Source organism: Bufo bufo, chromosome 1, assembly GCF_905171765.1.
Source record: "Bufo bufo chromosome 1, aBufBuf1.1, whole genome shotgun sequence".
NCBI lineage: Eukaryota > Metazoa > Chordata > Amphibia > Anura > Bufonidae > Bufo > Bufo bufo.
In genome coordinates, this window is record NC_053389.1 from 170435275 (window position 1) to 170462822 (window position 27548).

Here is a 27548-nt window from a genome sequence, read left to right on the forward strand (position 1 = left end):
CAGAGTCTTTAAGGGGTTAAATATATAAAATAAAAACACACACAAAAAAACACAACACTTTACAAATCTGTTAAAGAGCTACTGTCGTCTGTATACAGCTAATACGCAGACCTAGGTGTTGCCAGACTAGAGAGCCTGTCCGCATTACAGCTGTGCCCCCCCCCCCCCCCCCCCCCCTAAAGGAATATCCTGTCATAGGTGAGGGCGAGGCTGCACCGGTCACTATGGGTTAGTCACACGGGTCGCTTCTGTCACAATATAGACACCACACAATCTTTTCTTTGATTCTTAAATATAATTTACATTTACAAGCAAAAGGTAAATATATATTAATTTTTTCACCATTTGCTATTACAGCATAAAAACATAAAAGTCCAAACAACAAAAAAGTCCACAGTGTTCACCAGGAACTGTACAATGTCTCAGCACTGCGCCGTCTCACGTTGAGTTCCACCAGCTGGGCTGGGACCACAAAGCTGAAGTTCTAGCGCTCACTCTCTGGCCTCCAGTCGTCAGTTGGAGCACAGGTCAGGACTGGATCCAGTTGCTATTAGCCGAGTGTCTCCATCATTGAGGCTCCGTTGCTGGCTTAGGGGGAGGGGTGGTGGTTACTACAACAGTGGACACAGCCTTGGAAGCTGCAGACGAGGAGGCTGGTTGCAGATGGGAGGCAGGGACAGCTTGTATACGCACCTGGCGGACAGAAGGAGGAAATGTTACTTTTACAACTTTAAAAGGGTCCCTAGACTTGAATTTGGCTAATCACAAGCAGTTTTATTTTATTTTGTTTTTCTTTCTGCCATCCATGGTTTTGTTGCTTTTTTCTTTAGGCATTTTTTGAAGACAGTGGCCCAGATTGACTAAGCTAGTAGATGGTGTGAGCGTAGACAGGCTGTCTAGACCTGCGCCAGACCACAGGGGCCCTAAAAAAATGTTTTGATTTTTTTTTTTTTGGCCACCTGCAGTTCTTGTAGCATTTTCTAGGCTCATGCAAACCACTGGCATTCTTCCCCTAAGGTGATACCTGGAAAAATCTAAGGTCTCCAGCATGCTGCGTTTTATAAAAGAAGCCAGAAAGACAAAAACACACCACCTAATTACCAAAACCGCCAGTAGCAAAAAAAAGTGCTTGCTTGTGTCCTACGTTTTAGGTTTCTTGTAGACCTTCAATTAACATCTGAAGTTAGTTTTTACAGCAAAAACTCCATTGAAATCGCAAAAGTGTAGAGAAACTGCGTCAACGAACTGCGTTCTGTGTTAAAGCACCCTAAGGGCTTATGCGGGCATCGGCCATGTGCACCCAGCATCACGGATGCAGACCCATTCACTTGAACGGGTCCGCAATGCAGAAGTATTTGGTGCAATTTTGCAGTAAAAACACTAGCTCACCAGATCAGCTGAAAGTCTATGGTAAACTATGAAAGGCAGGACACATAAGCATTTTAAGCGTTAATTAGGTGGTGTTGTTTGGGTCTCTGACAGTTTTTATGAAAAGCAGCACGTGGAAGCTTTTGGTGTTTATTTCTGGTGTTTTGAGATCTTCTCCATGGGGGTGAAAATGTGGTTGAAAAACAGCTAATAAAATGCCCTAAAAACTGAATGTAGTATGGCAAAAAAAGGTTTCAATTGAGTGAAAAGCACAATGGCACAGCAAAATCATGCGTGTAAGGACTGCCGTATAAATGTTGGCTGTCCATGATTTTGACATAAGTTGTCCAGAAAAAAGAAAAATTCTGGTTGGCATCTGGAATAGACAAGAACTGGTCTACAATAATTCAGATCCTGTATTCTAATAGGTAAAACATCTGGCCTAATCAATAGCCACCAGCACTGATGATGGTTTCCAGGGATTCCTCTTACCTGGGTGGCCTGTCCCTGCTGCTGGAGCTGCTGCAATTGCTGAGTTGTCAGGAAACTGACGGGCTTGTTACCAGCTATGAGCTTGGTCCCAGCTGGCACAGTGGTCAGGATTATATTCCGTCCCAGTCCACTTATACTACAGAGAGAGACAAAGACATGAGAACACATGGCGCAGCCAGGGAACACTCCCATCTACTACCTCCAGACTGAATAATGAGGATTATGGTCTAAAAAGTTTGTGTATTGAAAAATTCTGAAATCCTTTATCACAAAGTTGATGAACAATATTGAAAACCATGCTTATAAAAGACTCTTAAAGGGGTTGCCTCAAGTTCGGGGTGGTTGCTGGTCTGGTCTTAACTCCAGTGTGCTCCCAAGGCTGCTGCTGTAATTTCTCTCCAGCCCTGTCCTTTCCAACCTCATCCCCTCTTCATCCTCCAATTCCTAACAGTTTGCACAAATCACAGTTATTGCTATATGTATATATAAAAAATAACTAATGCTTCAGAGGGAGCGAGTGACTACTGCGATCGCTCTGCACTGTAACTTTACTCACACCTCCAAACCGGCCTGGATCCAGCAGGACAGCCCTGGATGTCAGCGACTATCCTGCAGTCCTGGGAGGGCCAAGGTATGTCCCGCTCTCAACTGTCTCTGCATTTATAGGACATAGAGACAGTTGTTTGCAAACGTGAAGTGGGGAGCTGCACACTCCCTGCTCATCATTCAGCTGCCGGTGCAGTCACACATACGATGCTGCTGAGCTGTGCAAGAGGGTAGGCATGCCTGGGATTCACACGATGTGTGTGTGTGTGTGTGTGTGTGTGTGTGTGTGACCGCATCATGTCTGCAAGATCATTAGGGGAACGTCTAGGTGAGTATTTTGTGTTTATTTTATTAACGGAGGTGGCACAACTGAAAGGGGGCACAGTGTGGGCATAGCTACTAAAAGGGGGGGGTCACAACATGGGCATTACTACTGTGTGGGGGCACAATATGCTTAAAGGGGTTCCCTGGGCTTTTTCTATTGATGACCCATCCTCAGGATAGGTCATCAATATCAGATCAGCGGGGGTCTGACACCCAGCACCCCCGCCGATCAGCTGTACGAGGAGGTGGGGCATTCAGTGTGCATGTGCCGTCTCCCTTCTCTCTTCCTGTGCGCTGCTGTAAGTCTATGGGACAGCAGTGGACAAGAAGAGAGAAGGGAGACGGCACGTGCACACTGTGCGCGCCGTCTCGTAGGGCTGATTGGCGGGGGCCGATTTGATATTGATGACCTATCCCAAGTATAGGTCATCAATAGAGAAAGCCCGAATAACCTCTTGAACTACTGCGAGGAGGCACAACGTAGATATAACATGTGGGGCACTAAAGGGACTGAATCGGATTGGGCATGTATAGATATGCAATGGGCGGAGTTAGAGGCATGGCTTAGTATTTAATACAATTAATTTATAAATTATTATAAAATATTATCCCTCGTCATTTTCAAAAGTTGGGAGGTATGCTTTACTCAGTGTCATCAGTCACTAGACCGATGACAGGCAGTGGTCATGTGTATTACAAGAACAAGTAATATATTCCATGCACTTGTAAGAGCGACGGCACTTTGCGAGGCTTACATAATAGAAACCACCCCAAAATGACCCCATTCTAGAAACTACACCCCTCAAGGTATTCAAAACTGATTTTACAAACTTTGTTAACCCTTTAGGTGCTCCACAAGAATTAATTTTTAATAATTTTTTTCCAGTTACAAAGCAAGGGTTAACAGCCAAACGAAACTCTTTATTTATGGCCCTGATTCTGTAGTTTACAGAAACACCCCATATGTGGTCGTAAACTGCTGTACGGGCACACGCCAGGGCGCAGAAGGAAAGGAATGCCATACGGTTTTTGGAAGGCAGGTTTTGCTGGACTGTTTTTTTTTTTACACCATGTCCTATTTGAAGCCCCCCTGATGCACCCTTAGAGTAGAAACCCATTTTAGAAACTACGGGATAGGGTGGCAGTATTGTTGGTACTAGTTTAGGGTACATATGATTTTTGGTTGCTCTATATTACACTTTTTGTGAGGCAAGGTAACAAGAAATAGCTGTTTTGGCACCGTTTTTATTTTTTGTTATTTACAACATTCATCTGACAGGTTAGGTTATGTGATATTTTTATAGACCAGGTTGTCACGGACGCTGCGATACCTAATATGTATACTTTTTTTTAATGTAAGTTTTTTGAAGCAAAAAAAAAAATCATGTTTTAGTGTTTCCATAATCTGAGAGCCATAATTCTTTCAGTTTTTGGGCGATTACCTTGGGTAGTGTATGATTTTTGCGGGATGAGATGACGGTTTTATTGGCACTATTTTGGAGTGCATGTGACTTTTTGATCGCTTGCCATTACACTTTTTGTGATGTAAGGTGACAAAAAATTGTTTATTTAGCACAGTATTTATTTTTATTTTATCTGAGGGGTTAGGTCATGTGATATTTTTATAGAGCCGGTCGATATAGACGCGGCGATACCCAATATGTATACTTTTTTCCCCCCTAATTTTTACTAATTTTTTTTACTTTATTTGGGGAAAATGAAGTTTTTGTTTATTTTTACTTGAAACTTTTAATTTTTGGGGGGAAAAACTTTATTTTTTCTTTTTTTTTTTGTCCCACTTGGGACTTGAACTTTTGGGGGTCTAATCCCTTTACAATGCATTCCAATACTTACTACTGTATTGGAATGCATTGGCTGTACGAGTAATACTGTGTGTATTACTCATAGAGCTTCCGGCCTGTGAGATCCAGGGGGCTAACAGTGCCATCCACTGGGGAGGGGGATCTGTGGATGGCACTGTTATGGGGAGGGGGATCTATGGATGGCACTGTTATGGGGAGGGGGGATCTGTGGATGGTACTGTTATGGGGAGGGGGGATCTGTGGATGGCACTGTTATGGGGAGGGGGGATCTGTGGATGGCACTGTTATGGGGAGGGGGGATCTGTGGATGGCACTGTTATGGGGAGGGGGGATCTGTGGATGGCACTGTTATGGGGAGGGGGGATCTGTGGATGGCACTGTTATGGGGAGGGGGGATCTGTGGATGGCACTGTTATGGGGAGGGGGGATCTGTGGATGGCACTGTTATGGGGAGGGGGGATCTGTGGATGGCACTGTTATGGGGAGGGGGGATCTGTGGATGGCACTGTTATGGGGAGGGGGGATCTGTGGATGGCACTGTTATGGGGAGGGGGGATCTGTGGATGGCACTGTTATGGGGAGGGGGGATCTGTGGATGGCACTGTTATGGGGAGGGGGGATCTGTGGATGGCACTGTTATGGGGAGGGGGATCTGTGGATGGCACTGTTATGGGGAGGGGGATCTGTGGATGGCACTGTTATGGGGAGGGGGATCTGTGGATGACTATGCTATGGGGGGGATCTATGGATGACACTATATAGCATCTTATGCTATATGTGTCATACACAGATCCCCCTCCCCATAACAGCCCTGGCCCTGCCGCTCACAGCAGTATTCCTTAACCGGCAGTAACTTTTACTTTAAATCACCGCATCTTCTTTTACCTTGCAATGAAGCTCCAGTAATAGGCAGAGCGGGCGGCGGCGTAACGTCACTTACTCACGTGACGCGCCTGCTCCACCTACTTTATAAATGAAGCAGGCGGAGCATGCGCGTCACGTGAGTAAGTGACGTTACGCCGCCGCCCGCTCTGCCCGTTACTGGAGCTTCATTGTAAGGTAATAAAGATGCAGTGATCTAAAGTTCAAGGACCCGCAGGCATAGCGCCTGACCGCCCGCTCCCACCCGCATAGCAACGAATCGGCCGATTATTCGATAACGGGATTCGTTGACAACGAATCCCGTTATCGAAAATTATCGATAACGTTGATTAATCGTTGCAGCCCTAATTGTTTTTCAAATGCCTTGGTCGCTACTTGTAGGATAAAAAAAGGATAACATCAACTAAAATCGCTTGGTGTGCCGCTTTCTGGAAGTACATTTTATCCTTACTCTACACTGTATCACTGACATTGATTTACAGGTGTTATTGTGGTGACAATGACTCCAGGTGACACTTACTTTGCTCCTAAGTTGCCTTTGATGATTGGCGCAGACACAACACTCTTCCCTTTCATGGGCTGACTGAGCACAGAGAGCGGCACAGTAATCCTTGCTGGAAGCTTTCCCTAAAAAGAGAAAAATATAAACCAAAAATTATAGTAAAGTATTATTAAATTATTAAAGGCCTTGGCCCATCTCGCACATTGGTGGCATGGGCAGCACGGCGGCTCAGTGGTTAGCACTGGTGCCTTACAGCCAGGGCTGTGGAGTCGGTAGATAAATGTTCCGACTCTGACTCCTCAGTTTTATGTACTTCCGACTCCGACTCCTCTGTATTAATATGCAAATGTATTTTATACATTACTTGAGGGAAAGAAACGCAACCTACCACAGGACTACTGGCTGGGAAGCCAACAGTCTACTGTATTGCACAGTTTAAGCAAAAGACAAACACAATGAAAACAAAGGAGGATCCAGGAAGGGGCATTTATTCTAAAACATGATTTTCCTAGGAGAATCCCATAGTCATGTTTAAAGTTTAAGCTAACAATCGGAGTTTACAAGTTTTTATAGCCTTAGCTAAATGACAGCAGTTTTTCCAATGGTTTACAGCTTCAGTCTTGAGCTATTGACTATCCATTCCCTTCACTTATACAAGTGTCTCTAGTCCTGCAAAAAACATATTTATTTAATCCCTTATCAGTGAGAGGCTAGGTTACACATCGACGCTGCGTTCCCTGTAAAAGCAGAACACAACATTATGGAAAGTATAAGTATTGCAGCTCCTAATTGTGCGTTGCGTGCCATATAGTGAAGCACATGAAAAGCATGCTTCTTCACGGTCACTTAAAGTGTTCGTTTTGCGGTTACGTGAGGCACTGCATGCATTGGTCTTTATTCTTACAGTAGAGAAGTCATTAATTATAACTTTTTGTGAATTGGGACATTTAAACTTGCTTTTTTTTTTTTTATTCCAATCTAAATTTAGTAGGAGTCGGAGTCGGAGCATTGTTTGCCGACTCCGACTCCAGGTACCCAAAATTTCCCCCGACTCCGACTCCACAGCCCTGCTTACAGCGCTGGGGTCCTGGGTTGGAATCCAACCAAGGCCAACATCTGCATGGAGTTTGTATGTTCTCCCAGTGTTTGCGTGGGCTTCCTCCGGATTCTCCGGTTTCCTCCCACACTCCAAAGACATACTGATAGGGACCTTAGATTGTGAGCCCCGTTGGGGATAGTTGGATGCTAATGTCTGTAAAGCGCTGTGGAATATAATAGTGCTATGTAAGTGCATAAAATAAATAAATAAATATGCTAGGATATGCCACCAAAGTCAGAGGTGAGACCCAGGGCTGTGGAGTCGGAGGCAATTTTGGGTACCTGGAGTCAGAGTCGGCAAAAAATTAACCGACTCCTACTAGATTTAAATTGGAATAAAATTTTTAAAAAAAGCAAGTTTAAATGTCCCAATTCACAAAAAGTTATAATTAATTACCGTATCTTTCGCCCTATAAGACGCACCTGCCCATAAGACACACCTAGGTTTTTGAGAAGGAAAATAAGAAAAATATATTTTGAACCAAAAGGTGTGCTTTTGAACTAATGGTGGTTATGGGGGCATCTGTGGATGGCACCGTCATGGGGGCATTTGTGGATGGCACCGTCATGGGGGCATCTGTGGATGGCACCGTCATGGGGGCATCTGTGGATGGCACCGTCATGGGGGCATCTGTGGATGGCACCGTCATGGGGGCATCTGTGGATGGCACCGTCATGGGGGCATCTGTGGATGGCACCGTCATGGGGGCATCTGTGGATGGCACCGTCATGGGGGCATCTGTGGATGGCACTGTCATGGGGGATCATTGTGGGGGCATCTGTGGATGACACATATATAGCATCTTATCTTATGTGTCATCCACAGCCCCCCCCCCCCCCCCATAACAGTGTCCCTGTGTAGTGAATGGGGGCCGGCATCTGTTTCAGTAATGGCAGCGGGGCCCATGACTGCCTGCCTTATTCATAAAGTGGGCGGAGCAGGCGCGTGACTTAGTGAGCTACACTACGAGCGCCCACCCGGCCTCCTGACTGCCAAGAGGTTAGTAGTAAGTAGTACAGCGCTAGATTTAAGATGATTGGAATACTTTAATAATATCCACAAGTTAGATATGATTACCGTATACTACAGAGAGCGGGGCCCGGTGTAGTAGAATACCGTGACTGCACCGGGCCCCGCTGCCATTACAGAAACAGATGCCGGCCCCCAGTCCTTCCTCCCTCTCAGCCTATTCACCGGACGGTCGCAGCATTCGCCCCCATAAGACGCACTGCTATTTTTCCCCCACTTTTGCGAAAAATACGGTACTTCTCTACTGTAAGAATAAAGGCCAATGCAGTGCGTCACGTTACCGCAAAACGAACACGTTAAGTGACCATGAAGAAGCAGGCTTTTCATATGCTTCACTATATGGCACGCAACGCACAGTTAAGGAGCGGCAATACTTATACTTTCCATTGTGTTGTGTTCCGCTGTTACAGGGAACGCAACGCCCATGGTTAACCTAGCCTCTCACTGATAACTGATTAAAGGGAGTCTGTCATCAGCATTTCACTTTTTTAACCCTTCCCATAGCTCCCTAGCGTGCTTACAGTTAATAAAAACGTTACCTCTGGCATCAATCCTGGACTTATAGAACCATCAAAAACGATCTTTATAACATATGCAAATGAGGGCTCGCAAGTGCCCAGGGGCGGCGTTACCCTCGTAGGTGCCCTGCTAGCTCAGCCTTTTCATTGCTTCCCCCCGCCACTTCCAACCCTCCGCCCGCCCATCCTTTCCCTCTGACCGCCTATCTACCAACTTGTTATTCCGCCGAGATCCCGCACCTGCGCACTCAGTCCGTCAGCCGGCGCATGCGCACTGCGATGCCCATTCCTTGTACGGCATCACAGTAATTAATGCGCATGCGCCGATGGACCGCCTTCTGTGTTGTGTTTTCGCGTCGTTAGCCGGCGCATGCTTAATAGTTACTGTGATGCCATACAAGGAATGGGCATCGCAGTGCGCATGCGCCGGCAGACGGACTGAGTGCGCAGGTGCGGGATCTCGGCGGAATAACAAGTTGGTAGACAGGTGGTGTGAAGCAATGGAAAGGCTGAGCTAGCAGGGCACCTACGAGGGTAACGCCGCCCCTGGGCACTTGCGAGCCCTCATTTGCATATGTTATAAAGATCGTTTTTGATGGTTTTATAAGTCCAGGATTGATGCCAGAGGTAACGTTTTTATTAACTGTAAGCATGCTAGGGAGCTATGGGAAGGGTTAAAAAAGTGAAATGCTGATGACAGACTCCCTTTAAGTAAATATGTCTTTTGCAGGACTAGACACTTGTATAAGTGAAGGGAATGGATAGTCAATAGCTCAAGACTGAAGCTGTAAACCATTTGATAAACTGCTGTCATTCAGCTAAGGCTACTTTCACACCTGCGTTCAGGTGTCCGCTCGTGAGCTCCGTTTGAAGGGGCTCACGAGCGGCCCCGAACGCAGCCGTCCGGCCCTAATGCATTCTCAGTGGAGGCGGATCCGCTGAGAATGCATCCGTCTGCCAGCGTTCAGCCTCCGCTCAGTGAGCGGACACCTGAACGCTGCTTGCAGCGTTCGGGTGTCCGCCTGGCCGTGCGGAGGCGAGCGGATCCGTCCAGACTTATAATGTAAGTCAATGGGGATGGATCCGTTTGAAGATGACACTATATGGCTCAATCTTCAAACGGATCCGCCCCCCATTGACTTTCAATGTAAAGTCTGGACGGATCCGTTCAGGCTACTTTCAGACTTAGAAATTTTTCTAAGTTATAATGCAGACGGATCCGTTCTGAACGGATGCAAACGTCTGCATTATAGGAGCGGATCCGTCTGATGAAACATCAGACGGACCCGCTCCGAACGCTAGTGTGAAAGTAGCCTTAGGCTATAAAAACTTGTAAACTCAGATTGATAGCTTAAACTTTAAACATGACTATGTTGCCTTTCTTTCCTTCAAGGAACGTATAAAATACATTTGCATATTAAATACAGAGGAGTCGGAGCATTTATCTACCGACTCCACAGCCCTGGTGAGACCCACACATTTTTCTGGAAAGGGGCCTCCGAAGTAAAAAAAAAAAAAAAAAAGTCGCGCCTCGCAGGCGTAGCCACCCTCTATTCACTTCTATGAGAGTGCTGAAAATAACTGAGCGCTGGATCGGCTATTTCCGGAACTCCAGTAGAGGTGACCGCGCTTGCAAGATGCGACTTGTTCACTTTGGGGGGCTCTCCTTCTACAGAAAGGTGTGGGTCCGAGGTGGGACCCGCACCCGACACTGGTGGCATATCCTAGTGCTTTTCCAGTGTGTGAGATGGGCAAAACCCTTCAAGCCATTTCTCAGCCGATTGTCACCCAGCTTTGATGCAGCTCAATTGATATAGTACATAATGTAGTAGATCAGCCATTCAGGAGAATGGTAAGCTCCATATGGCTTTCAACACACAAGACTACGGTGCAGGGGGAGCCAGGCCACCGCCAAAGGGTGCTTATGCGTTTCGAACAAACAGATCTTTAAAAACATTACAGGCCCCAAGAGTTTCAAACAAACTCCTGTCCTTAGTCACAGCATGGTCTAGCAGTGTGCGCTCCACATTACTTCCCCTCCGGCTCCAGATGTGCTTATTAACCCTAATCAGGCCAGAATACACTTACAACTAGAAGAAGAGATTGATCACATTGTCTAGGAATGGTCTATTCAGCTATTAATAAATCATATCACAAACAAATCATATTAATTGTGCTACAGCTCTCATCATATAAATGATTGCAAGTCCATCGTACAGGGGGGGGGGGGACTAGAAGACCACTGAGGAAGAGATTAGCAGAGCAGATTTTACATCTTACAAATCCCACTTAAGGGTCTCATTCACATCTTCGTTTGGAGATCCAGCAGGCTGTTCTGGCCCAGAGTTGGATCCGCTACTTCACCGCCGGACCCCACTGACAGCAATGGGTTCGGCCGGACATAAACCACTGCACCTGGCATTTTTGCTGGATCACCGCCGGTCTCCATTGCAGTCACTGAGGATCCAGCAATAGCCAGCCGGATCCACAAACAGAGATGTGAACAAAGCCTAACCGCAACATGACAGCAATGTCTTCTCATTTTGTCATGAGACATCAGGGTAGAACTGACACCAAGAAATGGGACTTGAGAAAGTCAGTTGTCCAAGTAGAGAGGGTGACTGGGAATGAAGATAAAACTCCAGAGATGCTTTTTGGATCCCAACATCGCATACTAGGAATACTAAAGTTATGAACAAACGGTCGGACTGGTTATATTTTTATTAACCATTTAATATGTGAGCTTAATGCAATATTTTAGATGTGAACACTCTCTTAAAGGGGTTGTCCCATGAAAAATATTCTACACTTTTCAAACCAGCGCCTGTATCTGAATACTTTTGTAATTTCATGTAATTTAAAATTTGGCATAACTACTGAGTTATTCAATATAAATGTATCTGTATAGCGCCACCTGCTGTTTTTTTCTTATTTCTTTGACCTGCTCACTGAGATGGCCGTACATGCTCAGTTTCATCCTTCAACTGCCTCCTGAGCTGATAGGGAGAGGTAAGACACGCCCCCCCCCCCCGAGCTGTAGCAGAAAAGACATCCCCCCCCCCCGAGCTGTAGCAGAAAAGACACGCCCCCCGAGCTGTAGCAGAAAAGACACGCCCCCCGAGCTGTAGCAGAAAAGACACGCCCCCGAGCTGTAGCAGAAAAGACACGCCCCCGAGCTGTAGCAGAAAAGACACGCCCCCGAGCTGTAGCAGAAAAGACACGCCCCCCGAGCTGTAGCAGAAAAGACACGCCCCCCCGAGCTGTAGCAGAAAAGACACGCCCCCGAGCTGTAGCAGAAAAGACACGCCCCCCCGAGCTGTAGCAGAAAAGACACGCCCCCGAGCTGTAGCAGAAAAGACACGCCCCCCGAGCTGTAGCAGAAAAGACACGCCCCCCCGAGCTGTAGCAGAAAAGACACGCCCCCCCGAGCTGTAGCAGAAAAGACACGCCCCCCGAGCTGTAGCAGAAAAGACACGCCCCCCGAGCTGTAGCAGAAAAGACACGCCCCCCGAGCTGTAGCAGAAAAGACACGCCCCCCGAGCTGTAGCAGAAAAGACACGCCCCCCGAGCTGTAGCAGAAAAGACACGCCCCCCCGAGCTGTAGCAGAAAAGACACGCCCCCCCGAGCTGTAGCAGAAAAGACACGCCCCCCCGAGCTGTAGCAGAAAAGACACGCCCCCCCGAGCTGTAGCAGAAAAGACACGCCCCCCGAGCTGTAGCAGAAAAGACACGCCCCCCGAGCTGTAGCAGAAAAGACACGCCCCCCGAGCTGTAGCAGAAAAGACACGCCCCCCCTGAGCTGTAGCAGAAAAGACACGCCCCCCCTGAGCTGTAGCAGAAAAGACACGCCCCCCCTGAGCTGTAGCAGAAAAGACACGCCCCCCTGAGCTGTAGCAGAAAAGACACGCCCCCCCTGAGCTGTAGCAGAAAAGACACGCCCCCCCTGAGCTGTCAGCTTGATATAAATCTAGCAGAGCAATGAATGGGGAGATCTCTGGATCCATGTGATGTACAGGGCCGGTTCTAGGGTTGTTAGAAAGAGGGAGTCCTGTACTACATATTGTCTGTTTTTTATTTTTTACATTAGTCATGGGATAACCCCTTTAAGCCTAGTTGTCTATTCTGGCCTGAGCAGGGTTAACTAGTCTCGATTCTGCTCGTACACCTCGAGCATTAAAGGATAACTGTCATATTTTTTTTTGGAGTATTGGATTGTGGTGATTAATATCTCCTTGGTGGCCCTATTTCAACTTTTCACTGTTTACTCAATTACCCCTTAATTCCACAGTTTTGTTCCCTGTACTGCCTATTTTTACCTGTGCTTAAAATCAGGTTGTTAGGCATGGTCCGCCTAGGCGGAGCACGCAGCGTGCAAGGTCAGATTACAGACAGCCAGGGACTGTAAGTAAATTATTAAAGCCAGGTCCTCCCCAGCAGCTGATAACAGTGCCTGGGCTGTGTGCACTTCTCCCTGTCCCTGCGCTTGGCAGACGCTCCCTCACTCAGCAGAGCTGGAGAAGTAGAGTTGAATCAGCGCACAACAGGAAAGGGAGATCTGCCATCTGCTCAGTGTATAAATGAAAGCAACATGTGGTAAGAGCCCTTTGTGCTGCAGGAGATTAACCCTTTAGGGGGGGAGGGCTCTGGTTACTGACACTTTTGGGGGGCTATTGTTACTGGCTAGTAAGGGCAGGCGGGATTAGCCTCAGGGTGAGGGCAGTGGCGGCCATCTTAACTGAATAGTGAAATTGCAGTTTTATGCAGACTGATTGCTAAGGGCTGAATCTTATTAAATATGGGGTAAGTCAGTCTAATAGTAACTGATTCTGGAATATCATGTTATTAGTAACTACATATATGAAAATTGAAATTAGGGTCTAAGTGTGACAGTTATCCTTTAAGTGATGTGGTTTTACATCTTAAATGTCACCCAGCTTTCCCAGAAACAGATACACCTAGGTAACAGTTATACAGAATTTTATGTTAGTTTATAACAAGTGTTAAGTGAGATGACAAAACACATGGACAGAGAGCTGCCAGTTATTACTGACACCTGAATGACAAGGCCTCCATTTACAGACAGCGCTCGTTTCTCCTACTCTCATTTACATCATTTTCCCTCGGACCCTGTGAGAATTGCTGGCTAGGCCGAGCACTCTGAGGATTTCAGATTCTGCTTCGTGCCATAACCTACACACCTAGGTCCCACCACATACCTGTGAGAGTTGCCCCTTTATCAGTCATCTCACCTGCTGAGTTGTTGTGGCCGGGATCTGCCGTACCGTTGCTGCAGCAGCTCCCATGGTGACTCCAGGCAGCGGAGGTTTCGTTCCAGCACTGGTCACAGGCGAAAGGCTTACGGTTGAAGCGGTATGAACAGGGCTGACCACAGTGCAGGACGCCACAGGGACTGGTTTGCCAGCTACAGTAATCCTTTGAGTGGCTGCAGGCTTTGGAGGGACTACACCAAGCCCCTGTACAATTCGTATGGTAGTAGCAGCTTTAGTGTCAGCATTAGCTGCAGCTTTGCCTTTATGATCAGCTACAGACATCCCCAAGGCTGGCATAAGTCTAAACCCAGAGTTACTTGCATCCACCGGTTTAACCTCTGGGGTGACTTTGATGGTGGCAGGAGCTGGGGGGGAAGGAGAGGAAGGGTTCGAAGTCATTTGTAGGAGTCCTTTGTTGGAACTGGTTGCTGGTGTAGCAGAAAAGAGTTCTTGCGACAATTTCACAGCAGTAACCTGGGACTTGGCCAATGTGGCCATCATGTCGGGAGTAATGCGTAAAATAGTCTGACCCTTAGCATCAGTGGTAATAGAAGATGGAGGAAGACGCAGCACATCCTTGCCCTGTATCCGGAGATTGGTGGTTGACAAAGGAAGACTTGAGGTTGGCTGGGACTTCATGCCGAGTTGTCCAGACAGCGCCACCTGGTGGTGAAGGGAAGAAACTGTCAAATATTTCAGATTTTATTGTAGGTAGCTACAAAATGTCATCGAATAAACATATTAAGCACAGTGAGAATGGTTTCCAGGATCCCAAAAGTTCATAATGTGCTAAGGCCATATTTATTAACCGCGATATCACCACAGTGAACAGATTTAACACTGTAGTCAATGGGATTTTAAGAAAACCTATCCACACAGTGCAGTTTAAGGAACATGTCAACATGAAAATGCTGTGCAAAGTGCAGGCAAAGCAGGAGGAGAGGAGCAAACTGATATATAGTTTGTGGAAAAGAGTATTACTTTCATTTTATTCGTTAAAATCTCTGCTCTTTCTGAGCGCAGTAGCTTAGAAAGAGCAGAGAAGCCTTTCCCGTATAAACATGTATACAGAGACAGCTGTCAATCACCCACTGAGCTGAGAGAGCTGAGATTTTAATGTATAAATCTTGACTTCGGCTTTATAAACATGATGCCTGCAGGATTGCACTACATTTTTATGTTGACAACTGGTTCCGTGCCACAAGCGGGGTAGGTCATCGCTGCAGCAGTCACGGGTCCCCGGGGTGGGACAGAGACTGAAGCCAGCAGCAGGAACCAGGTAGTATAATCACCACTGTGCGTTGGCCACTCTGGGAGGACTTTATTAGTCTTGGACAACCCCGTTAAAGAGTAACTGTCTGGGACTAGACCCACGAATGATAAGAACACCACAAAAAAGAAACTGGCCAGAGGAAAAAGGGGAAAGAGAGGAGGATTGCGACCCCCACCCCAAAAAAAATCAGGGAGAACTAATTGGGATATATAATCTGAGTACATATGAACTAACAGATGAGGAAAAGAATGTGCTGGGGAAGGGCTTGAAATTTGCGCCTGTAAAAAAACTGAATAAGTTTGAGATGTTTTTAGATGTACATAGATTTATTCGCAAGTTAAATCTGGCAAAATATATGCTGAATAATGAGAAGATTGAGCATAAACCTTTGGATCAACAAAATGACGTTCTACATACGGGTCTGAGGGCTAGGAGCAGATAATGATTGTGTGGGGGCTTTCAAAAAGGGCCTTTTAAAAAGTGTGGAGAATATGGATGACAGAATGAGGGGCCACAATCTAACTAGAGAAGAGAAAAATGCATTGAAGAGCCAGATTGTCATCAAACCGGCTGATAAGGGGGGGGGGGGGATAGTGGTACTGGATAGGTCTAAATATGATGAGGAGATGCATCGACTCCTTTCCGATATGGAAACCTACCGGGTATTGAAAAACGAGATTTTTGTATAACTTACCAGTAAAATCTCTTTCTCGCTCTTTCCTTGGGGGACACAGAAGACCTTGGGTATAGCTCATCTCCATAGGAGGCGTGACACTAAGTGAAAGCTGTTAAGCCCCTCCTCCACAGCTATACCCTCAGCCTGGAGAGAAAGGCAGCCAGTTGCGTGTCCAAGCAGTGAGAAAAGGCAAAGTCCAACAAGGAACCAACAAGCCAACTACCCAACGGGTAACACAAACTCGGAAACCGTGTAGAGAAAAACAACGAATGGGTGGGTGCTGTGTCCCCCAAGGAAAGAGCGAGAAAGAGATTTTACTGGTAAGTTATACAAAAATCTCGTTTTCTCGCCCAGTTTCCTTGGGGGACACAGAAGACCTTGGGACGTTCAAAAGCAGTCCAAAAGGGGAGGGACCACAGCTCCAAGGCGAAGCACCCGAAGGCATCAAGGAACCGCCGCCTGCAGACCCAGGCGGACCAAGGCAGCATACGCCGAAGCCAGAGTATGCACCCTGTAGAATTCTGTAAAGCGTGCAAGGAAGACCTGTGGCCGCCTTGCTCAAATGCATGGCCGAAGCCCAAAGCCTCCGGCCCAGGAGGCACCGACCGCTCTGGTGAAATGAACGGTGACAGTAAAGGCAGAATCCTGCCCTCGGTGCGGTAACCTCAGCAATAGCCAATCTGATAAAGCGGAGGAAAACCACCCTGGAGTCCGTCAACTCTAAGCGCGGACCTCCAGGAAACCCAAGAGACCGAACGTCGACAAGAGTCGGAGATCTCCAAGTAAAAACTGCAAGGCCCAAACAACGTCCAAATTGGTGAAGTGTTGAAGCGAAAGGCAAACACCACCTTCAGAAGGAAGGAACGGGATGTAGAACAGCCCTGTCCTGGGAAAAGACAGAAGGCTCAGAACAAAAAGGGGGCCATTCAGGCACCCGTCAGAGACACGACTGATACAGAAACACAACCGTACAGGACAGGAGGGTAGAGAGAACTTCTGTAACGGCTCCAAGGACAAGATTGGAGCGCCGAGAACTCAGTATGTAGTTCCCAGGGCGGTACCGAAGGACAGTACAGAGGAACCAAAGAGCCATTTCGAGTAAGAAGGTCTTGACAGGCCCAGAGGGCCGGGGAACGCTGGAAGAGGAAGAACAGCGCTGACACTGATACCTCAAGTAAAGGAATCCCAGTCCCAGGTCCAGGCCGGACTGGAAAAAAGACAGAACCATGGGGAAAGAAAAGTCAGAGTGGGGAATGCACAGCTTCCCACAGAACCCCAGATAAAAAAAAAACCATAAATCTTACGACAGATCCTGGACGAAATACAGCCAGGAGCGGGCAGTAGCGAAACCGCTGGAGTCGCCTGGCAAGCGGGCGAAAAACCAAATGTGATCAGGCGCAGACCAGTAACACGGGCAGAAGTTGACAAACTGGTCCCGTCGGCCCCCGAGCAACGTTGTCCCGTATCCACCCGAGTGGGGGAGCAGAAGGACAGACGGAAAGGAACCAAAAGGGTCCGCCCAGCATCCGCCAGATGCCAGGACAAGACAGGCTATAGTCCATGCTGATGTAGCCATGTTCTACAGTCCCGGTGTAGGAGATCAAAGGATAATCTGGACCGAAAGGTAGTCCCCCCAAGTTACCGAGAAGGTAAGTCTACAGCAGGACCATTGTCTTAGAATGGACCACACACTCTGCACTCAGCGGGAGGACAGAACGCGGTAGACTCGATAAATCGGCACAGCTAATACAGCCAGTGTGAACAAGGGAGACAGTACGAGGCCAAAAGGAACACCGGAACCATCCACATGAACAACCATGCTCTCCCCAGAGGGGAGGACAGTGAAGGAACAACCTCTGAAGTCTGGCGGGACAGAAGCCACATCAGAGTGATCTGTACCGAGCGGCGGCCAAACAGAGCCGGCAAGATAAGGTAGTCGAGACAAAGGCCGGCATAACACCCTCCAACCGAACGGAGGAGTGGGCAACAGGGAAGCCATAGGACAGCTCAAAAGCAGAACCCTGCTACACTGTGAGATGCCCGGTTCACCGCCTCGCAGAAGGAGAATACCCTGAAGAACCCAAGGCGGAGGTCCTCCGGACCTGGGTAATCGAGCACCCAAGAGAATTTGGGTGACCTTCCCGAGAAAAGCGGCCCGCACCTGGTAGCAGATCAGACTGTAGCGTAGAGGCGCCAAGAGGAAGGACTCATACCACACTACATCCGAAGAGGAGGAAATTGCAGCAGGCAAGGGAACCGCAGTCCTGCCAGAGCCAACGAAGAATTCAAGGGGCGATCCAGACAACCGCACTCTCGACCATGTGACCACTAGCGCAGGGAAGCAATACCGCGGAAGGACGAATGGGCACGCATCTAGGAACCACGAACATTCCCTGGGATGAAGGGCCAACTAAATGAATGAGTACCACCCAGCTCCGTGCAGCAGAGAGCAAGTAGAGCCCGTCCGGGTCAGGTGGACAGAATGAACTCCTTAGAGACGAGTGCAAGGTTTGTGGCAGGCATCGTATCCCAAGAAAAGGAGACTTTTGTATTACTTACCAGTAAAGTCTCTTTCTCGCTCTTCCTTGGGGGACACAGGAAACCATGGGTATAGCTCTGCTCCCTAGGAGGCGTGACACTAAGCGAAAGCTGTAAGCCCCTCCTCCATCAGCTATACCCTTCAGCCTGGAGAAGAGACTGCCAGTTGCGTGTCCAAGTAGTGAAAGATAACCACCAACCGGAAAAAGAACTGTCGAGCCCCAACGGGGGCAACCAAGCCGGAACCACAACTGTAACCCAATGAAGGGCGGGTGCTGTGTCCCCCAAGGAAGAGCGAGAAAGAGACTTTACTGGTAAGTAATACAAAAGTCTCCTTTTCTCGCCCATATTCCTTGGGGGACACAGGAAACCATGGGACGTTCCAGAGCAGTCCCAGAAGGGAGGGACCAGAACAAACTCAACCAACACCAGAGGCATCAATCAACTGCCGCCTGCAACACCAGACGGCCTAAAGCAGCGTCAGCCGACGCATGAGTATGCACCCTGTAGAACTTGGTGAAGGTGTGCAAGGAGGACCAAGTGGCCGCCTTGCAAATCTGCTCCGAAGAAGCCCGATTTCTCTGAGCCCAGGAAGCCCCGACCGCTCTAGTGGAGTGAGCGGTAACACCAAGGGGAGGAACCCTGCCCTTGGCGAGATAAGCCTCAGTAACAGCCATCTTGACAAAACGAGCGATAGCAACTTTGGATGCCGCCATCCCTCTGCGCGACCCTTCCGGGACCACAAAGAGCGAGTCAGTATGCCTGAAAGAGCTGGTTACTTCCAGGTAAATCTTGAGCGCCCTGACAACGTCCAGGCGATGAAGCTTCCTCTCCCGCGGATGGGAAGGGGAAGGACACAAAGAGGGGAGAACGATGTCCTCGTTCAGATGAAAGGCGGAGACCACCTTAGGAAGGAAGGAAGGGACCGGACGAAGAACCACCTTGTCCTGGTGGAACACTAGGAAAGGTTCCAGACAGGAGAGTGCAGCCAATTCGGACACCCTCCGAAGAGAGGTGATGGCTACAAGGAAAATAACCTTGCAGGACAGAAGTCGCAAGGAAACCGTCCGCAGAGGCTCGAAAGGAGAAGCCTGGAGCGCTGAGAGAACCAGGTTCAGGTCCCAGGGCGGTACCGGAGGGCGATACGGGGGAACCGCGTGAGCCACGCCCTGAAGGAAGGTCTTGACAGGGCCAAGGGGGGCCAGTGGGCGCTGAAACAAAATGGACAGCGCAGATACCTGACCCTTCAAAGAACTAAGGCCTAGACCTTGGGCCAGTCCGCTCTGCAGGAAGGACAAAACGGTGGGGAGAGAAAAGCGGAGCGGAGGAATCCCCAGCTCGGCACAGAACCCCAAAAAAGTCCTCCAGGTCCTATAATAGATCCTAGAAGAGGACGGCTTACGGGCGCGGATCATGGTGCGGACGACGTCCGCAGAAAAGCCCCTACGTGTCAGGACGGTGGTCTCAACAACCACGCCGTCAAACGTAGGGACCCTAAACGCGGGTGGAAGATCGGTCCCTGAGAGAGAAGATCTTCCCTGGCGGGCAGTGGCCAGGGCGCGTCTGCCAGGAGCAGCATGAGGTCGGCATACCAAGACCGGCGGGGCCAGTCCGGAGCGACCAGAATCACCGAGACGCCTTCCGCCGCGATCTTCCGAAGGACCTTGGGCAGGAGAGGGATGGGAGGGAATATGTATGGGCGCGCGAAGCCTCGCCAAGGAAGAACGAGGGCGTCGGCTCCGCAAGCTCCCGGATCCCTGGCCCTGGACAGATAGGCGGGGACCTTGTGATTGAATTTTGAGGCCATGAGGTCCACGTCCGGAATGCCCCAACGAAGGCAAATGGCCTCGAATACCTCCGGGTGAAGAGACCACTCGCCGGGGTCGACGGTGGTGCGACTGAGGAAGTCCGCCGCCCAATTGTCCACCCCTGGAATAAAAATTGCAGATAGGGCCGGGACGTGGGCTTCCGCCCAACGGAGAATGCTGGTGACCTCTCGCATCGCTGCAGCGCTGCGAGTGCCCCCCTGGTGGTTTATGTACGCCACGGCCGTGGCGTTGTCTGATTGTACACGAACTGGATGACCCTTCAGCAGATGAGTCCAGTGTCGTAGAGACAGAAGGGCCGCTCTCAGTTCCAGGACATTGATCGAGAGTTTGGACTCCGATGGAGACCAAATGCCCTGGACGGATCGGGGAGGAAACACGCCTCCCCAGCCCGAGAGACTGGCATCGGTTGTAACCACCAACCAGTTGAGTGGCAGAAAGGACCTGCCCAGAAGAGGGGACTGTAACCACCAGCGGAGAGATGACCGCACCGGAGGCGAAAGATGGAAGGGATGATCCAGAGACTGCGGCGATTTGTCCCAGGAGGAGAGGATCGCCCGTTGGAGAGGGCGGGAGTGAAACTGCGCAAATGGGATCGCCTCGAAGCAGGCAACCATCTGCCCCAATACCCGCATGCAGAAGCGGAAGGACGGTCGACGGTGGAGAAGGAGACCCCGAACCGCCCCACGGAGGATCAGACGTTTTTCCGAGGGAAGACGTACCTCCGCCGCTCCCGTGTCTAAAAGCATTCCCAGGAAGACGAGTTGTCTGGAGGGGGGAAGAGAGGACTTGGGGAAGTTGATGACCCAACCGAACCTCGCCAGAGTCTCTAGAGTGAGATCCACGCTGGCAACCGCTTGAGAAAGGGACGGAGCCTTGATGAGGATATCGTCCAAGTACGGTAGCAGAAAAACACCCCTGGAACGGAGTAAGGCTAAAACCGGGGCCAGGACCTTGGTGAACACCCGGGGGGCTGTTGCCAGACCAAAGGGAAGGGCGACAAATTGGAAGTGGAGGTCCCCCACGGCGAATCGAAGGAAGCGATGGTGACACTGGGCTACCGGAACATGGAGGTAGGCATCCTGTATATCGATGGAAGACATGAAATCTCCCTGCTCCAGGGAAGCCACCGCGGAGCGGAGGGACTCCATCCGAAACCGTCGAAGGAGGAGAAAACGGTTGAGCTTTTTGAGGTCCAAAATGGGCCGCACCGAACCTCCCTTCTTGGGAACTACAAAGAGGTTCGAGTAGAACCCTTGGAATCTTTCCTCTAGAGGAACGGGGGTAATCACCCCCCTGTCCAGTAAGGCTTGAACGGCCGCGGAGAACGCAGCCGCGTCTTTCGGGTCTCGCGTGGGGCGGGAGCGAAAGAACCGATCCGGAGGGAAGGATGCAAATTCGATTTTGTATCCGGAGGACACAATTTCGAGGGCCCAGGCGTCGGAGACGTGAGCCATCCAGACGTCCTTGAAAAGGAGGAGCCGGCCCCCCACCCGGGTGGGTGGGGGCGCGCCTTCAGGCAGAGGACTGTTTTGCTGCGGGTGTGCGGGCAGCCTGCGGCTTGCGCCAGGAGGGCTGCGCCCGAAAAAACGGCTTCCTACGCTTGTCCTGGGGAGGAGCCGAAGCGGCAGCTGTGGTGGGAGCCCCAGAGGCCCTGCGGGAGGACCGAAAACGAGACGCACCAGGGCGTCCGCGGGGGGCGCCCCTGGCTTGGGGTTGAGGAAGATGGGTGCTTTTACCACCCGTGGCCTCTGAAATAAGTTTGTCTAAGCGGACCCCGAAAAGGCGGGAACCCGCAAACGGTAGCCCCGCCAAGGAACGTTTGGAGGCAGCGTCCGCTTTCCAGACCTTCAGCCAGAGCTCCCTCCTGACGGCAACTGCCAGGGCGGAGGAGCGTGCAATAAGGGCTCCCGCATCAAGGGAAGCCTCACAGACAAAATTCCCGGCCCGAATAATAAGCTGGGCCAAGGAACGTAGGTCCTGGATGGGGATGTCCGAGTCCAACTCCTGTTCCAGCTGCGTACCCCAAGCAGAGATTGCTTTCCCTGCCCAAGCAGAGGCAAAAACCGGTCTGAGGGCAGAACCGGAGGCAGCAAAAATGCCCTTGGACAGGGTCTCCATGCGACGGTCCTCCGCTGACTGAAGAGAGGACCCGTCGGGAACAGGGATGGCCGTGTTCTTTGACAGCCGGGCCACAGGGGGGTCCACCTTGGGTGGGGAAGACCAGGTGGCCACGACATCGGCTGGAAAAGGATAGCAAATGTCCAGCTTCTTTGGGTTGACAAAACGGGCGTCCGGGCGAGCCCAAGCCTTAGACACCACGGAGGAGAAATCAGAGTGGATTGGAAAGACTTTTGAGGCCTGCCTGGGTCTGATAAAGGAGACGCTAGCTGCGTCCGAGCTAGGGGGGTCATCCTGCACCTTAAAGGTGTCACGTATATCAGAGATGAGTTGACCCATCGCTGAGGCTAGCTTGGACGGCAGGGCCGAGTCCATTTCCAAATCTGAAGCCGCCAATTCACCTTCAGAGAGCGAATCCTTTGGAGAGGAGAGGCTCGTCTGGGTGCGCACGCGTGGCGGGGAGAGGGAGGCATCCGAGGAGGAGGCTCGCTCTACTCTAATACGCTTCTGAGAGTGCCTAGCTCGGGAGGGGTCACTAGGAGAGGGTGAACCCGCTGCAGCGGCAGAAGCAGTGGACCCGGAGGGCGCGACAGTCAGAGTGGCGTCCTGCGGGGTAGGTGGCCTGTCTATTAGGCGGCCCACGACATGAGTGAGGCTTTCCACGGCCTGGGACAGGGATCTAGCCCAGTCAGGCGGGTCAGAGGAAGCAGGGAGCGACACAGCGGGCGACTGAGGCTGCGGTGGAGCTCGGCATGCAGTACAGTGCGGATCAGACTGCCCCCGGGGAAAGGGTTCCCTACAAGCAGTACAGGCATGGTACCATGGCTTGGCGGCTGCAGAAGGGTCTGACATGGTGGAAAGCTGTTGCACTTAAAAGTGAGAACCAAGCAACAGTACTGTGGCACGGAGGGGGTTAAACAGTCCTACCAGACCCGGAGATACAAGCGGCAGCTGTAAGGGGAACAGACTGAGGAGGCTGTGGAGGAGAGGCAGCAGCACGGAGCTGAATGGCTTCAGGATCGCACGGCAGAGAGATGAACCCGGAAGTAGCGGAGCGCAGCAGCACGGAGCTGAATGTGTAAGGAAGCTCCGCCCCCCCTCTGCCGCGCTGAAGCCGAAGCAGAGCCGCGCGCGCGCGGCAAAATGATTTTAACCCCCAAGGATGTTGAAGTGCCGGCCATGACATGGCGCCGTTTATGCCAGGAAAACGGCTCCCACCGCGCCTAGATGTAGCAGACGGCTTGCATGTCTGCAGCCGTCCCTGTAAGGCAGCGTTCTAGGACTGCCCTCCAACTAAGCCCGGTAACGTCCCGATATTGCGTGGCGGGGGGCGGGGGGGGGGGGGGGGGGGGGGGTCGGCAGGGCCGAGTTGTCCGGGATTGTAGCAGTGGCCATGTAACAGTGGCCATGTTGGTAGCAGCGGTGGGAGGGAGGAAGGGGAGGCTGGAGCAGCCACTCTCACCATACGCTGTCTTCGCCCTCAGTCCATCCAGCGGGGGTCGCCCCTTCAGCTCCTGGCACCGCGGTGGCAGGAAGCCGGGGGAGGGACTTGGCGTGCGGGCGACCCTGAGCTGGCGGGACGCAGGGGAGCGAGGCTGCCCTGGTCCACCTTGTCTTCTGTGGGGGAGGCGGCAGTGCGGAATTACCGGCACTGGCGCAACTCAACCCCGGGAGAAACAGAGGGGTCTAATGCGCCTCTGTTGTCCCTGTAGGTAGAAAAAAACCGAGTTAAAAACAATAAATACGTAAAAATAAAAATCATAGGATAACAACCCTGCATAAGCAGGGGGTGTCTTGCCTCCTTGGACACTAAGCAAAAACTGGCAGTCTCTTCTCCAGGCTGAAGGGTATAGCTGATGGAGGAGGGGCTTACAGCTTTCGCTTAGTGTCACGCCTCCTAGGGAGCAGAGCTATACCCATGGTTTCCTGTGTCCCCCAAGGAATATGGGCGAGAAAACAAAAGTATGCCGCAGGAAGTAGATGAGGCATACGTACGAGCAGCCCGTAAGCAGTGAGAAGGCCAACCCACCTACAGGAGGAGAAGGCATACACGGCCCAAACAACGCACAAGAACGTCCGCTCACTGCAAAAGGTTAATTTAGCGAGAAAGGGGGGGCTCGCCACAGAGTGCCACAGCATGTACGGAATTGCAAAGTGCAACCTGAAAGGGAGTTATGCACAAGCCTAGTATAGCATGCGATGGAACGCAAGCAGTCCGCCCCGAAAAGGGGGGAAATTGTATCTGACAAACTGCAGTCGGCAAGAGTGCAAAGGCCGGTCCCAAAAGGGAGTGATGCCTAAGGCCGTACCTACTTCAGAGAAGCAGGACATACCCTATAATCCAGCAGGAACGCAGAAGGTCCACCTAGTGAAAGGGGAACATGCACAGGGGTATCCATGCATTAAGTGAATGTGCAATAATACACCAACACTGAACTTAGCGAGAGTGCAACTACTCTGCCAATGAAGGGGGAAATGTACAAGTCCAGCACAGCCATACAAGGACAGCCGTGAATCTCATGAGCGTGCCAAATTCTGCTCATGGGATGAGGGGTGGTCACGCACAAGGCCAGCACCGTATCCAATGGAAGCGCAAGCATTCCACCCATATTAGAGGGCCATTCTCATGGGCAGCAATGTATCCGGTGAGAGTGTAGCATGCCGCCCAGAAAAAAGGGGGGTAAAGCACATGGCCAGCATCTCATCCAGGGAGAGTGCGAGCACACCGCCATGCATGGGAGTCATACACATGGCCAGCAACGTACTGGCGAAAGACAAACACAGTCAGTAAGAATGTGTGCATGTCGCCTGAGGAAGGAAGGCATGCCCCTGGCTGGCAGCGAATCCAGCAAGAGTGCGTACACCGCCCACTGTATGTATGCTGCCTGAGGGAAGGAGGCATACCCAAGGCCGGCAGGAATCTAATGAGACTGTAGCATACCACCTATGAAATGGCCGGCAGCGAAACCAGTGAGAGTGCAGCATAGTAACATAGTACATAAGTGCATCATAGCACATCAGTGAGAGTGCAGCATTCCGCCTATGGAAGGGGGTCGTGCACATAGCCAGTACCGTATCCGGTGAGAGTGCAGTATTCCGCCAAAAAAGGGGGGTCATGCACATGATCGGCAACAGATCCAGTGAGAGTGCTGCGTTCCGCCCAGGAAGGGAGTCACACACACATGGCTGGCTCACGCACATGGCCGGCAGCGAATCCAGTGAGTGCTGCGTTCCGCCCATGGAAGGGGGTCACGCACATGGCCGGCAGCAAATCCAGAGAGAGTGCAGCGTTCCGCTTATGGAAGGGAGTCGTGCACATGGCCAGCACCGTATCCGGTGAAGGTGCAGTATTCCGCCTAAGAAGGGGGTCATGCACATGGCCAGCCGGCAGCCAGGGAGAGTGCAGTATCCCGCCTAGAAGGGGGGGGGGATGCACATGGCAGGCACCATAACTGGAGAGAAGATGAATGCTGCCTACGGAAGGGCCGCATGCACTTGGCCAGCGCCGTATCCTGGAAGATGCAAGAAAACCGCCTAAAAGGGGAAATGCCCTAGCAGCGACGCAGGCTGGGAGCGCAACACCATGCCGCCTGTGGAAAGAGGTCATGCAGACATGCAGTACTACTGATGAGGCTGCAGCGTCCTGCGCAGTCCAATAGAAATCAGTGATCTATTATTATTTATTTTATTATTATAATTATTATTATTTTTTTTTTTTATATATAGATTTAAAAACACAGCCTCTCCAAGGCTAAAGGGGAGCCACCATATATGGGCACCTGAGAAAAAAAGGGGGGCCAACTATACAGACCCATTTGAGAGCCGGCCTGTACCCAAAGGGTTAACAGGGATCCGGCCTGGAGGGCGGCGTGCGATCCCCTGGGGGCGGAGGAACCTCCAGGCGGGAAGAATTCGCGCCTGGAGAGGTTCCCGCCCCCTCCACCAGAGACCGGAATATTGCGGCCTAGTAGGCCGCGAAGCCGGGGGCTAAATTTGCGGCGCCCGGCCCGTTATACCGCCGGGACCTGAGGCGGAATGGCGCTTTAAACCGGCCGCGGGAGCACACCCCGCGGGCCGGTCGGAATTGCGGCCCAGCAGGCCGCGAAGCCTAGGACCAAATTTGCTGAGCCCTGGCGACCGGCACCGATGGTCGGACGGGGCCTGCTGGGGCATAGTCAAGCCCAATGCCGGCCGCGGGAGCCCACCCCGCCGGCCGGAAGAGACAGGGACCCGAAAAGGCGGTTTGCCGGCCGCGGGAGCCCACCCCGCCGGCCGGAAGAGACAGTATCACTGAATATGATGATGAAGGGGATGGGGGAAGTGAATACTGATCTATGGCTAGCGCCTGCTGACGTAACCTCACTCTACACGGTCATCCCTAAAGATCTGGGAATGGAGGCGATTCGGGTTCATCTTGAGGAGGATGAGTGTATGGTACCGTTGCAGAGGGAATTCATATTGAACTGTCTGGATTTTTGTCTTAGTAAGAACTACTTTTGGTTTGATGGCACTTTTTATCTTCAGCTGACCGGAACAGCGATGGGGGCGAAATGCGCCCCAAGTTTCGCCAATTTGTAGATTGCTGCCTGGGAAAAGTTAGCAATTGATCCCCTTCTAAAAACAGCCCAGGAAGGAGGCACGTTGATATTGTGGAAGCGCTTTATCGACGACTGCCTGATTTTGTGGGAAGGGGAACGCTGGGGCTTAGAACAATGTATGAATAGTTTAAATCAGAACACCTACAATTTAAGATTTACAAGTGAAATCAGCCCCAGTAGTATTATTATTAATAAAGGGAATATAGTGGGCTGTTATTGGCTCGGGAGAGTCATGTGTTAGGAGTGCCGGTACGTGCCTTTTTCATGAATGGAAAATAGAGGGTTGGTAGTGCTTGTGTATTATATGCTCTGTTTAGTTGATGTATTGTTTTATTTTATATTAGAACACCGTTAGCCCTAGTGGACTTTAGGAATTATGTTTATTACTTTTATTGCTTGAACATCCAAAAAAATAAAAAAATTAATTTGTATTAATGGGCAGTCCTCGGGAGGGATCTTGGCTCAATAAATACTGCACCTGTGAGGGAGGATACTATCGCCCCTAACGAAGCTGGACTGGCGAAACCCGGGTTGGGTGGACTTTTGATGAAAGCAATTTGTTTTTATGACTGAAATTTTATGATCCTTTGTAAGTAGAATAAAACCTGCTGATTGCGATATTACCTGGTGGAACTTCACTACCAGCCTCTGGTAACCGATTGT

At 50.6% G+C, this 27548-nt stretch overlaps 1 protein-coding gene across 3 annotated transcripts in view; it reads right to left on the reverse strand.

Moving 5' to 3' along the window:
• Nucleotides 1-281: 281 nt before the first annotated feature.
• The window catches only part of NFRKB (nuclear factor related to kappaB binding protein), a 58340-nt gene continuing 31073 nt past the window's right edge, over nt 282-27548 (reverse strand). For 2 of the 3 annotated variants that reach the window (XM_040431985.1, XM_040431976.1), the window contains exons 23-26: nt 13833-14516; nt 5956-6062; nt 1861-1996; nt 282-693 (exon numbers count right to left, since the gene is read on the reverse strand). In XM_040431985.1, coding sequence (XP_040287919.1) covers nt 568-693; nt 1861-1996; nt 5956-6062; nt 13833-14516 — 1053 coding nt within the window. In that variant the 3' untranslated portion in view covers nt 282-567. Of the gene's footprint in view, nt 694-1860; nt 1997-5955; nt 6063-13799; nt 14517-27548 lie in introns of those variants that run through there. The other variant, XR_005778967.1, reaches the window with a different exon arrangement.